General features: G+C 46.1%; 1 protein-coding gene across 2 annotated transcripts in view; it reads left to right on the forward strand.

The window, feature by feature from the left end:
- NDUFAF7 (NADH:ubiquinone oxidoreductase complex assembly factor 7) overlaps positions 1 to 14,517 on the forward strand; it is a 114,999-nt gene that overhangs the window by 71,623 nt on the left and 28,859 nt on the right. For both annotated transcript variants that reach the window (XM_083176433.1, XM_083176432.1), the window contains 2 exons: positions 11,247 to 11,360; positions 12,152 to 12,295. In XM_083176433.1, the coding sequence (XP_083032559.1) occupies positions 11,247 to 11,360; positions 12,152 to 12,295 (258 nt within the window). The remainder of the gene's footprint in view (positions 1 to 11,246; positions 11,361 to 12,151; positions 12,296 to 14,517) is intronic.

The following is a 14,517-nucleotide window of genomic DNA, read 5'->3' on the forward strand; positions in this document are numbered from 1 at the left end:
GCGAGCCACCGAGCCCGAAGCGTGGCAAGCGAAGCGAGCCCCGCGAGGGGACGGTATTCTGTGTCCCCTCGCGGGGCTCGCTACGCTCGCCACGCTTCGGGCTCGGGGGCTCGCTACGCTCGCCACAGGTTTATATCCAACTCCATGCCCACTTGGATAGTAGGGGTATGAAAAGGACCCCTTTTTCCCATTGAATTCCATGTTAAAATGGACTCAGTCCATTTTAACATTGAATCCTATGGAAAAATCGGGTCCATCGCATCGCATCGCATGCGATTTGGTCGGGTGCGATGCGATGCGATGGACCCGATTTCAAAATCGGCAGCCAGTTACTACATAAGTACCCTTTTTTAAATCAGTGCCTTATGCTGTGTACACACTGTACAATTTGGCATTCCATTTTGACTATATACAGATGGGGCAGGTCCCATCTTGGCTACCTATGGCGAGAGTTCCGCCAGCTGGATGAGTGCAATACCAATGATCATCCACCAGATGTCACTTTTGAAAACCTCTTTGCGCATGTGTAAAATTTGTGCTGCAGCGCGTGCATGAAGCGCAGGAACTACAGTAAATAATTTATTGTCCCTTGCAAGCCTAGTCAGCGCCTCTCTCACACCGCCGGCACCAGCATGATCCCATCTCTTTGGAGGAGAGGATCATGCTGACGCGGGCGGAGAGGCGCTGCATTTGTTTGACACGAAGGAGCGTCTCTGACGGACACTCTTGCGACCCAGTTGCACAGACGTTCCAGTAATGAGATGCTTTTGCGTCTGAGTTGTTATTACGGCAGGGTACTACATTAACTTTACTACTATTGTGCTGTGTCCACCAAGCTGTACTGTTCTATAGATAGTGTACACACTAATAAATAAAATTACATTGCATTGCATTGCGTACATAATCATTACATTAAATTATACTGTACTGTATTGTACGTCTCATTGGTTTTGTTGAAAGGTGCTGGCCTTTGGCTATTACAGTATTGTAGTTTTAACACACATAAAAAATTCCGGGTACAGTAAACTTTGAGTGAACACAGGAATTAAAGGGTACACTCGGCGTTACTACTGTATACACTTGTACTGCAGTCACCACTTTATTAAAACTTTATTCTGGTACACTGTACAGTATCCTCACATTACTGTACTTACAGCGCCTGATGGCCTGAAGTCTGTCAGGATCTCTCCTGACCAGGTCCCTCCACCGGCGCTCTAGGGAGCGGACAGACCGCTCACGGCCAGTGTCAGCCAGAATGGCCCTACGGGGCCTTTCTATACCCCCTCAGCTTTTCCCTGTTGCTGGAGGGGGTGAGATCTCTACAGCGCTCCAGGTGCCTAAGCCCCCGGGTGCTGTATGGCTCTTCTCTGCTGCGCTGCGCCATTGTACAGCATACAGTGCAGTAGTCTAAAAATGGCGGAGCGGGCGTCCTAGTAACACACGCTGTGTGCGACACATGACTTTCATCATGCGTCCCAAAACTTTATTTTGTTCTTGTGTAGTTTCACGGCACCAGCATGGCGGGTTCCGGGTTGGGTACGCTCGCCAAACTATCTAAAATAAAGTAACTTAACTCCATGCCAACGTGGATAGTTCATACCCCCGCTATCCACGTTGGCATGGAGTTGATTTTAGATAGGGTGGCGAGCCACTGAGCCATGCTGGCGCCGTGAAACTACACAAGTACCGTAATTAATTAACTGTTTCTTATATACTGTAGCGCATACATATTATGCAGCGCTTTACAGATAATACTGTACTGTAGTTGAACATTTACAGCACATCAGTACCTGCCCCAGTGGAGCTTACAATCTACAGTATATATGCCTACCACATGTACACGCACACAGTCTTCCATAATAATAAAAAAATATTAATACTGTGTCTACTGTACACACGTGAGTCGCATGAGCGAGCCGTATGAGAGTCTGAAACGAGTCATACTGTATGAACGCCTGAGACGAGTAGGCGTCTAAGACGGAACTCGTTTGAGCGTCTCAGACGAAAGCAACATTGTATGAGCGTCCGGGACGAGAGCCGTATGAGCATCTCAGACTATTGTCTCCTGGGGGAAGGGAGGCGGTGGTTGACTTCAGCTCAATACACATGACTCCCTGGAAGAGACAGTATTGCATTGCAGTTCATCTGGGTCACCATGCAAAATGTGTAGAAATGGAAGCAACAAATTGTTATGGAAACAAGTTATTTTATGTGTACTGTACGTCTTAAGTTTTATTAAAATATCACTCTACAAAATATTCGAATAAAATAAAAAATTGACACCGTAATCGAACACGGGTCTCCAGCATGAAGACCTGTGCAGCTACCCACTACACTATATCAGTTATATTGATCATACTAATTTCAATTGGTTCTGGAACACTAACCCAAGGCACTCCTGCAAGTGTCATGTGGCACCCTAGGATGCATAGGCACACCGTTTTGGAACCACTGGCTTAATGTGTGATAAAAAAAAAGTACATGCATGTGTGTGTGTGTTCTTTTCATGTACTTATTTTTGTGTGACACTTTCCATTTAAAAGGCATCTTATTCTCAAAATTATGCAAAAAAAGATGCACAAGCAGATTCTTCTGATTAAAATGATGTGCTACATGCTTGTATTCCGTGTGCAACGTATTTGCATACAAAATGCAAATGTGGCATTTTCTATGGAGATTAAGCCACAAGTAATGTAGCATTTCGTATGCAGACTCCACTGCAGTTGCACATAGTATATAGGCATTTAATTTTAATCATCAGACACTGATTGTGCATTGTTTTCACATGGTGACGCAACTATGATTTTGGCAATGAAATCAGCTCAATGCTAATATAGTTGCACAGTACTTGTCAGCCAATGCCAGGCATTTCTAACTGCATGGTGTATTAAGGCAAGATGTATGAGAACACATCTGCAGCTGGAATTAAAGCCTAATTTATTAGCATGTTCAGCAGTATGTGGAAAAAACTGCAATAAAACTGCGCCTAGCCTCTGTGTTGTCTAAATGCAGAATAGGTGCAGGAAGTGTGGCTGCAAAGACTGTTCCCAAGGGAGAGAAGGCTTCCAGCAGCGCAGCCAGCGGCACACAGAAACCTCCGGCAGGTCCGTCCATAGCGGACAAGGTCAGAGGGCATGGAGATCGATCAGTCAATGGCAGCAGTACAGGCCACCACAAGAAGCAGCATGCAGGGAGGTAAAAAGCCAGCAAATCATCCAGAGAGGAGCAGATCAGCATGGTTCAGGCAAGGAGACGCTGTGCAGAGGGGAGCTTCCGGTCCACGAGAGCAGCAGCACATGCAGAGGAAAAGAAGGAAAGAAGTGCAGATCAAGTCTGTTCAGCAAGGTCGCTTAAGCATGCGGCAAGCAGCAGCACGGGGACACAGAAGGGGAATTCCTGCCAGGTCAGAAGAGGCATCGCTACAGGGTGAGAGCAAGCGCGTGAGGGGGAGGTGATGCCGGAGGCCACAGAATCAGACGGGCACGAGTCAGGGGAGGAGGGCCAGAGCAGCTTTTTTATGCACCAGGTCCAATTGGACCCGCCCGCAGGGGTGCAGGGATACATGCCGGGACACGGGGGAAGGGGGGAGGCAGCAGGAGAGCCGAGCAGGTTCCCCAGAGGTGCGGGGAAAGTGGGTCTTCCTTGCAGAAACCCAGAACTACAACAGCCCTGCTCGGCAGCCCGATTTCACCCCAAGTCGTAGGTGGGGCCGGGAGGATTTCAGGGAGCCAGCGGCGGGAAGCGGAAGCCGAGGTTATTTCGCCCACTCACCCCATTTTGTTTCCCCACCCCGGAGGGAGTACTGCAGCCCCACTACCCCTTCTAACGGGCAGCGGGCACGGAGGATTAATACCCCATACAGGCATTAACACAAGCCAGAGGGGGGTTGGGGGGAGCTTGCCAGGGAGCAACTGGGGACACATCAGCCCATGCCACGACCAGCAGGGCGCCAGCACAGTCAGTGGGGACTGAGGCCATCGCCCAGACAAGCACGGTTCAAGGAAGCATCGGATCAGCAATGCACGGTATCGGTGAGATAAGCAATGTTTGTAATGTATATGCAAGTATTGATGGAGTATTGCAGGGTAGCAATGTGAAATATGTTTCTGTGTCTGATGTTGCTAAAGGTAGCAGCCAGAGCATAGCAGTAGGCCTTGCCACGCAGCAATAGCAAGCAGAGCATCACGGACGATAGCGTAGGCACAGGGGGGTTGGCGCTCAGCGGTACCAAGCAGAGCATTGTGGGAGATAGCGACTCAGATACAGACGATGATGAGAAGTGCACAGAGCTAAAGGAGAGGCTGCGTTTGGCACGAGAAAACATTAAGAAAAAAGAAGTTAGAGGCGCCGGGGCAGATGCGCTGTTAAGTAAAATAGGGCAAGCCGAGGCTGGGAAGTCAGGGTTTTTGCACCAGGGAGGAGAGGCAGATCATGCACTGGGTGCACTAGAAGCGCACCTACCTGTGAAGCTCAGAAAATAGATTGTAAAGGGCGACTTTATAGACATATGCTCCCTTACTGAGAGCGGGTGGAGGGAGAAGGAACGATGCAGCGATAAAGGTGTTTGGCAGAAAGAATCCTACAAGACCATACAGCATTGGGTAACGGGAATGTTGGCGTACGCAGGCTGTTACGTGCAAGCGTACTCCAACATGCTAATGAACATGGTAAAATACGTCAACCTTATATATAACATGCACAACAATTGCGGGGGTCAAGCTTGGCGCAAATATGACGAGGCATTTCGGCTTAGGTCACAAGGACATGAGCCCATCAAGTATGGCACTAGGGATATGTAGCTATGGTTTAAGACGCAAGCAGGGGCCCTGGCAGAGAAGAGTGGCGTGATGCAGAAGTCAGCAGGGGGGCCTGGCACGCACAAACATGACAAGCTTAAATGCTACTCGTTTAACGATGCAGAGTGCACCAGGCAGTCCTGTAAGTTTAAACACGCATGTACAATCTGCAGTGGGAATCACCCAGCAAAGGATTGCTATAAGCGGAAGGGTGAGCACGGGGACATGGCACCCGGAGCGACAGTCACGGGTAAAAGCACCTAGCCAATGAGGCTAAAGGGGGATCTGGGGGTGGCTATCCAGATACCCTAGAAAGGCAGAGGCCAAGCTGTTACAGGAGGGCTTCCTGAAGGGTTTTGGGATCCCCATAAGGAAGCCCGTCTTGCCCAGCGCGGGCAGCTCGAACCTGGAAGGGGTTGGTATTAGGGAGAATGTATATATGACTGTTGGTGAAATGTTGGTTTAAGGTAAAGACATGCTTACATGGTATATACAACAGTTAGTGGCATGTGATTTTAAGGTAAAGACATGCTTACACAGTATATACAACGGTTAGTGACATGGGTTTAAGGTAAAGACCTGCTTACACGGTATATACAACGTTTAGTGGCATGTGAGTTTAAGGTAAAGACATGCTTACACTGGACATGCTTACACTGGATATACAGTACGAGCAGATGCGCGTTAAATTTCCCTGGAACAATTTTCCACCCCTTTTTAGAATGTGTCCCAAACAGCAGCTATGCTGGGAGACATAGTTCCACAAGCCCCCAGGGGCAGCCCCCACCCTTCCAGATGGAGCGAGAAAATACTTTGTTGCTAGATTGATACCAATTAAGAACATGTCCTGCTCCCCCACCCCTTCGGTTTTTATGGCAGGAAGGCACACAGATAGCCTGTGGTCTTTGAAAGGAAAAGCCAAATGTTGATAACAGGGTCACACTGGGGCAAACAGTATTACACATTGTTCACAATGCAGGCACAGCTGGACTAGTAGAATCAAACAGCTGGGCATGAAAAACATGCAGGCAAGTTCATTAATTTTTTGTTTACTTACAGTTTCTTATAAAGTGCAGCCGATTCCGTGGCACCTTACATTGGTAGACAGTGATTAAACAAACTGGGTAACAGCAGAGAGGTAGGAGGGCCCTGCTGCAAGCTTGCAGTCTATAGGGATATAGGAAGAAACACAAGGACAGGCACCAGTAATAGCTTAGCAGTCCCGCCAAGTTGCAAGTCCAGAAGGGAAGCTATAGAATACAGAAATGCCTCAGAGGGTTAGGCGTGTGGTATAAAAATATGATAGGCTTGCCTGAGAAGTGAGTTTTCAGGGTGGACTGGACAAGATGGATGGGGGATATTTGGTGATAAGAGAAGAGATATAAGCTGGTGCAGTATGGTTAATAGCTTTATATGCGAGTAGAAGTATTTTATATTGAATACGGTAAAATGCAGGCTACCAATGGAGGGTTTGGCAGAGCGGAGCTGCAGACAAATGAGTGTCTTGCTAGGAAGATCAGCCTAGCAGCAGCATTTAAAATGGATTTCAGTGGCGAGTCTGTTCTTGGAAAGGCCAGTCAAAAAACTATAGAGATAATAATTGCGGGATAAAATGAGTCCATGGACAAGAGATTTAGTAGTGTCTTGTGTGAGATAAGGCCATATTTTGAATATGTTTTAGGTAACATGATTTGGAGACTGAAGGTGGGGAACGCAGGACAGTTCAGATTTCAGGATGACCCCTAGGCAACAAGCTTGTTGGGTAGGGTGGATTGTCGCAGGTGGCAGGGCAGGCCCAAAGCAATTGCATTTGCACGATCCAGGTGGCATCAGGTCACTGGGGGCAACCATTGGGGAGTGGTCACAGTCGGTTAGAAGAGTCCCATGCAGCGCAGACAAGGAGCCGCGAAGTGCATAGGTTGTGGAGGAAGGTGGTGTTTCTAGGGCATGGTGGGGTTTCGGTACCCGGCAAGCCGGGAACCTCATGTGGCGGGGAGGGAGAGGTGCACAAGGCAGGAAATGTAGGGGAGTTACAGAATGCCTCGCATACTAACCATTAGGCAACCGCGGGATGCGGTCAATTTGCCGGCGGTCGGGATCCCGGCGTTCAGAATCCCGACACTGGAATCCCGACCGCCGAAATCTCGAAACTTTCTTCCTCCGTGGGTGTCCACGACACCCATAGAGGGAGAATAAAATAGCATGCCAAGCGTAGCGAGGCACCGGGCCCGCTGCGTGGCGAGCGCAGCGAGCCCGCAAGGGGGGGCGATCCACGTCCCCCCCCATGTCGGGATTTCGGCGGTCGGGATTCCAGTGTCCGGATTCCGACTGCCGGGATTACGTATCGGATCCGGCAGCCGCACGCCTGGTTCCAGCATTAATACGGCAAGGGCCATACGGGTTGCGTGGCAGGTAGGGTGAGGTGCGGATGGTAGCTGATCCCAAAATGGTAAGGGGCGTGTTCACGTGAGTCACATGATGGTGGCTGGCACGGCCCAGGCGTGTAAGGAGCGTGTTCACGTGAGTCACATGGTGGTGACTGGCACGGCACAGGCGATACCAATTTGGTAGGGGGCGTGGTCGCGTACCCACGGCGGTGGAACGGACATGTCTCAGGGGTACCACATTAGCAGGAACAGAGCGCACCGCTTCCCTTTCTTTCCCTTGCCCTGCAAAATTGTTTGGTTATGATTATGGATTTGTGAAATAAAGCTGTGACCATTTTTATTGCCCACAAACTGTCGTCTTGTTTCAGTTATTTCGTTGACCAGAGCAGGGCGCCGGTAAGTCGCCCTCTCCCGCCTTATATGGTGTGTAGGATGTCTGTTGGCCTGGCTCTACTCCTTGCTAAAGTGTTACCTGCTGTAATTTGTCAGCAGTATGCTGCTGCACTGCAGCCACATCTGCTCTGCCTCTTCTGAGTCCTAACTGATGCTGGGAGGAGACATCCCCAGACAACGGCCACGCCTCCTCACAGCATCCGTGAGGAGAGATGAGCCGGCCGAGAGAGCATGCTGCTGAGAAATAAAAAAACATGATGGTGAGTGCTAATCTGTAGACCCCTCTGGGTTTGGTCTTCGGCTATTCCACAGGGAGTTTCTCTATGGCTAGTCAACAAACTGGTTTTCGGGGGATGTGTCCTTCCTGGAGAGGGTCATGTTGAAAGGTATGCCTCAGCAAGTACACATGCTAGCTATAGTCTCATTAACAATAATTAGTATTTACAGCTGCTCAGGTGATGCAAGTATGTAACAAAGTAAAATTGGGGCAGATGTATTAACCAGCGTTAAGTGCAAAAATGCACTTAACGCTGGTTAACTGGGGGGGGATTACGTCTGTCCCTAATGTATTACTAGCGCACCTAACGTGCGCTAGTGACAGCCCGCCGAGTTACGCTCGGCTGGGCTGTCCCTGCAATCCCCCCCAGGGATTAACGGCCGGGGTGATGTATTTAACAGCCTTCAAGGCGTTAATTCACCCCGGCCGCTTCGTCAGCTCAGGGCTAGCGTTGTCCTATCCCCCACTATGGGGACAGCGCTAGCCCTGCGTCTGGCTTGGGCTGCGCTGGAGATCTCGCGGTTTTTGCGAGATCACGCGCATGCCCAGTGCGGCCGGCCGGGGGACAGGAGATAGCGCATCAGTATTAACTGATGCGCTATCTCCAGAAAGGGACATCGCCGAAGGGGGGAGTTAACGCTCCCCCGCTTTGGCAGACAAGATGTTAATACATCTTGTCGATGTCCCTTCCTGCTTCGCCTCGCTATTGAGGCGAAGCAGGAAGTATCATAGCGGCGCGATAAGCGCTGCTATGATACATCTGCCCCTTTATTAGAAATTGTACAGCTGTAACACACACACACACACACTAAGGGGGTTATTCAGGTTGATTCGCAGGGTTGCGAATTCGCAGCCTTGCGAGTCCACCAAACCCCGCCCGGCGAACGCACGCCCCCCCAGCAAGGTGCGGCTTTGCCCGCACAGCAGCGAATGGATGTTTTGCATAAACATCCATTCGCTTTGCTGGGGTGTCCGCCCACATCATTCGATGGTCACCGACCATCGAATGATGTTTAGCGTGCACGCATATATAAAAGTGACTTTTCAGTTGCGTATATATGCGTGCACGCTGGCGTGATATGGGCGGGCAGCTGACATCCGGTGATTCCGTCACTGCCTCATTACGCTGGGCGTTCCCATATGGTAATGGGGAAGCCCGGCGCTCCCCGCCCATCTCCGCCCCCCCCCTCGCTGCCATGGGTGCGTGCACCCAGCGACCCGAAAGGTTGCCTTGGGTGCACGCACCATGCGCCTGCACATGCGCAGAAACGCGCATGCGCAGACGCACAACATCGGTACTGCGTGCGAATGCGCGCAGTACCGATGCAATCTGAAGATGGCCCTAAATGCTTTGTTATACATCCTAGATGTATGTTAAAATGCAGATGGTTTGCAGGTGACTGGTAATGCATTACATTTTATTTATTATATTTACATACAGCAACTGCTAAATGACCTGGGTAGCTGAAGGAATCTAGTTCACAGCAATGTCTAGGTAGACAATCCAGCAGTGCACTACAAGCCCAAGCTTAAAACTCAAAGGACTTGACGGTGCCCCACATCCACCAAGAGGAGCCTGTCCTATAATCGATGATCTAAGTTTTACCTCGCCACTTCTAGCCTACCAGCCTGTATACCTCCGTCGTCAGCTCACCACATGAGCACACCACAGTGAGCATTAAGGCCCCCGCCAAAACTCCAGTTCAAGGTGCAGCAAACATTGACAATAGGTCAATATGCAGTAGGTCGACAGTGACAAAAAGTTGACACAAGCAAAAGGTCAGCATGGAAAAGTCTACACGTGATAAGGGCGATATGAATTTTCCGGTGTACTTACAATCATTAAATGTACAGTGTAATTTACAGTGTTTAGGTTGACCGTCAAAAGGTTGACAACTATTGGTTGACATGATCAAATAGTCGATGTGAGTTTTTCATGATTTTCTTTGTAAAAAAACAAGTTGTTCAGACTATACGAGTTTACTTTAGAGTGAAATTATAATAGTGTGCCAAGTGCAGCCAGTGCCAGTTTTATGGAGAGCCATGTGAGAGGACGCCGTACACTTATAGGGTGCCCATGTCGACCTATGTTGACAGACACCAGAAAACATGAAAACCGTATGTTAAACTTTGTTGAACTTTTGACCATGTCAACCAATAGTTGTCGACCTTTTGATGTAGACCTAGATACTGTAAATCTAATATACCATAACCAAGTTTCCAGTGTTTTTTTTTGTAATGTCCAAGTTGGCACCACAATTAGTGTAGTGTGTACCCTCACATTCGTGCAAGGTTCCGCACTGCACTCACACTTTACCATTCCCAGTCGGAGTCAGTGTGGATGGTAAAGCATGAAAAAGTCCATCTGGATACTGGAATCTATCATGGCTCTGTAGATACTAGGCCCTTTGGCTGGACACCTGAAGGCATCTGTTTGGGCTCTGTAGGTGATAGACCCATACTCTTTATCTGTGGTGGCCAAACCTGTCCTTAAGATCTGCCAAGATTTAAAGTTTTCCAGGTCATCTGTGGATCTATAGAATATGTCAGTTAAGAATAAATACAACAAATGTTTTGGACTTTTTTTTTTTATACTTTAACATCCGCATTGACTCCAATTGGGAACGGTAAGCATGGGGAATGAAGTGCTACACTAATTGGGAGTCTAAGTTTTTTTGTATAAATGTCAACACCTGTCAACTAGAACTCCCCTTTTCATGTGCAAACCTTTTTGTGTCTTTATCTTTTGGTGTTGACCTAGAAAATGTAGATTTTTCCATCCACACCCATGTAATTGTTGTTCCCGCTGCTGTACAGTATAATCATCTTAATCATCAAGGAGTATGTATGACCACTTAGAGACATAAGGTGCCCATACATGGTGCGATTTATTACTTTTTAGTTCAAAACGTATCACATGTAGTACTAATCCGACTGTGTTCACTGTGGCATGCACCCGTGCATCGCATATCACAAACTACAAAAAGTATGTGCAGACAGTACTTTTTTGTACTAGATCGCATTGCATCTAGTTCAAATCGCAAGTTGTTTTAGCATATCACATTTAATTTGAACTAGATGTGATGCGATCTAGTACAAAATGCATTGTGCTCATATCTCACCATGTGGGGGCACCTTTAGGGGGAAATTTACGAAGATGGGAGTTCAATTTCACATGGGATGTTGCTATGGGCAACCAATTAGAATCTACTTATTTATTTAGCATCTTATAGAAGATAATAGTATATGATTGGTTGCCTATTGCAATATCCCATATGAAATAGAACTTCCATCTTAGTAAATTTCCCCCCAGAGTCTTCTCATAGTACCAGTGAATTCATGTGATGCACCACGGTATCTGAACCTTTTATTTATTTATTTCCCCTTTTATAGAAAACTCAAGATGGATGGCGAGAAGTTTTAATTGATATTGATCCAGAGAATCAACATAAACTAAGATTTGTCCTTGGCTCCATCAATTCTCTTGTTGCAAGAACGTTTATTCAGGTTCTTTCTTCATTTTTTCTTTAGAGTTAATATGGCATACATTTCCACTTGTAATGACACTCTGTTCTTCTTAAACCAGAGGTGTTTCCTCCTTCAGGGTCGCCGTTTTAATAATACTGGGACTCTGTATACAAACTCTATGTTACTGTGTTGATCTGGAAAGACACCCAACATTAGCAGGTTTGCCTGGGAACTGTCAGCTCACTCAAGCCAGGCATCTTGCGGTGAAAGGTGTATTGTGGCTAGATCTATGAGAACACATACAGTATGTAGCTTGAGTAATTCCTACATCTATATAGTAAGTTTATGCCCTAGGTATTTTACTTTTATATAGGCTTCCTCAACTATTAGATAGACGTTTTAATACCACCTTTGGTAAGACAAGTTTCAGCAACAGATGGCATGGACTTTATACAAACACCACTTTTTTTTTTTTTATAGATATTAACCATTTGAGTGCCAACATCTGTGAGAGATGCGCAAAATAGCCACCTAAAATGCCAGCGTTGCTCAAATTTGTTATATAAATTCAAATAAAAAGGTTTCCTACATAAGGTAAACATTACAGGTTATTATGATGAATACAAAAGTTTTTTTTACACCTGTTTCAACAAATTCACTTGGCACTCACAGGGTTAATCCATCCATTCAACTTTACTTACCCAATACCTTTTCATTAAGCAATAGTTGCTCAACTAAAGGTTTGATTCTGGTTTTAGACTAATACAAATAAAACCTTATAGTAACAGTAATGATATATTAATAGTTTTATTTATGTTTTTTTCTTTAAGGCTGATGAAAAAAGGGATCATGTCGAAATATGTCCAAGTGCTGCTGTAATTATTGAAAAGCTTGCAAGCCAAATAAATAGCTATGGAGGGGCTGCTTTGATAGCGGATTACGGACACTCCGGTGTAAAAACAGACACTTTTAGAGTATGTTGTTAGGGTTTACATTAACATTTTTAGCTGGAAATGTTTTTTTTTCTGCAGTGTTTTGTAACATATTGTAGGTAAAATGGAATTTCTTTGCATGTTAATCAAGCGGGTGTCGGACAGGGTCCTGAGAGTCGGGATCCCGACAGGCATTCACCCGACGTCGGGATCCCGACGGCTGTCGGCTATTTTCCCTCGTGGGGGTCCGCGGCCCATATAGAGGGAGAATAGAATAGGTGGCTCGCTTAGCGAGCCACCGTGCCCGCAAGGGGCTTTGTTGTGCTCGCCATGCTGTCTGGGTCCGGCCAGTTAGGATCCCGACGTCGGGATAATGACTGTCGAGATCCCGACTGTCAGACCCCTATACCACACCCAGACCCCTATACCACACCCAGACCCCTATACCACACCCAATCAAGCAGTGCACCCAGTACTCCTTCAAGAACCAGGCATATATAATCTCAAGCGCCTCATTTGATATACAAATTCTTCTCCTTTCACTTGGATCGATACAACAGCATGACCTGATCAATACTATCATAGTATCCAACTTCTCCCTCTGGAACACTGATCCTTTCCAAGTCAACTGTCTGCTTTTGGAGCTAACCAACAATGCAGCACTTATTTTTAGACCGTTTTGAAAAAGTAGTTGCACAATATTGGGAGGAGACTCACCTAAACCCACAAACTGGACTGCTCCAGTTGCATTTACACAATGGTATTATGTTGTATTGTTACCGTTTATGTATATGTACATAAAGGTTCCATAGTACGGCACATAGAGTATTATATACAACATAAAACTAAAGTGCATAAGCCAGTTACAGTTTAGTTTACATATGGAGAGATTAACATTATTACATAATACATCTTTACACCAACTGTATCATTTCATGAAGTAGACCATAAGGGGTATAATTACTAAAGTGCAGGTTATATAGAAGTGGAAAAAGATGCTAGATAAATGCAAAGTAAAATCTGATTGGTTGCTATGGGCAACATCCATAAAACCCACACTTTAGTAAATATACCCCTAAGAAACAGAGCCTGGGCTTGAGTGCTTTCCTGCTAGTAGTGACAGTCAGTCAGGTTAGGTGGGGGAGGTACCTGTCATACTTCAGTACAAGCTGTGTCTATAAAAATTATGAGAATAATACAACAAATATATTTCTAACTTATAAAAATCATCTTTGTAGTATTTATATATTTTGTTAAATCATTTTATAGTCAGAACTCACAACAAATCGTTTAAGTGAGTGTAAATCTGATACTAGCCAGTTCCTCCCCAGCTATTGACCTCACTGCATTCTAGGAGATGGTTTGATGACTGTCTACTATTGTTGCTTTGTATTGGCCAATCTGAAGATAAAAATTTGAAGTTTTTTTCTTGAGAGGAAGGTAATATCCCAATCTCTCAAGAGCCCCGGCGCTAGTGGATGTATAATCAAAGGTGCAAATACAAAAGGTTCCTATATGTATTGAAAACCCTATATGGCTGCTACAGGTGTACAGAGTCTGCCAGACTCCAAAAAGATAAAAAAAAAAAATCTTCTAACAAATATTCGATTTGGGGAATACACGCTGCATTGTCAATAAGGAGAGTAGTTAAATATATATGAAGTAGTTAGATCACGCTATAGCGTGATCTAACTACTTCATATATATTTAACTACTCTCCTTATTGACAATGCAGCGTGTATTCCCCAAATCCAATCTGAAGATAAGGACTAAGAAGGAAAGCAAAATATTTAATCGAGGGGGCAGACTAATAGGTAATTTAATAATAATTTCACTTTTATTGGAGAAATAAAATACAACTACGGTCACAATGGGTTACAAAAACGTGGTGCATCTACCATGAGGTAGGTAGTGAAGTGTTAAGGGAAAAGGGTGGAATTCACATATATCACAATGGACAAAAGAAAGTGTAATACAGATAGATTTAATAAAATATGCCAATCCACATTCAATAATCACTAAGAAATATCTGATTCACCCAGAATTGGAACTAGCAATGGTGCAGCCTGTGCATTGTACAGGGAGCCCACAGTATTACATGAGTCACACTGACTCATTATACTGTATGCCACCTGCCCGTCCCTGCTCTGCCAGTCCCCCTATAATGCACAACAGGTACCTGAGACTGAGCTGGCAGCTGCTGCCAGTTTGAGGGCTCTCTGGCCGAAGGGGGAGGAGAAGCTATGAGTCCCTCTCCTCTCCTA

This window comes from Crinia signifera, chromosome 3, assembly GCF_055691185.1.
Source record: "Crinia signifera chromosome 3, ASM5569118v1, whole genome shotgun sequence".
Classification (NCBI taxonomy): domain Eukaryota; kingdom Metazoa; phylum Chordata; class Amphibia; order Anura; family Myobatrachidae; genus Crinia; species Crinia signifera.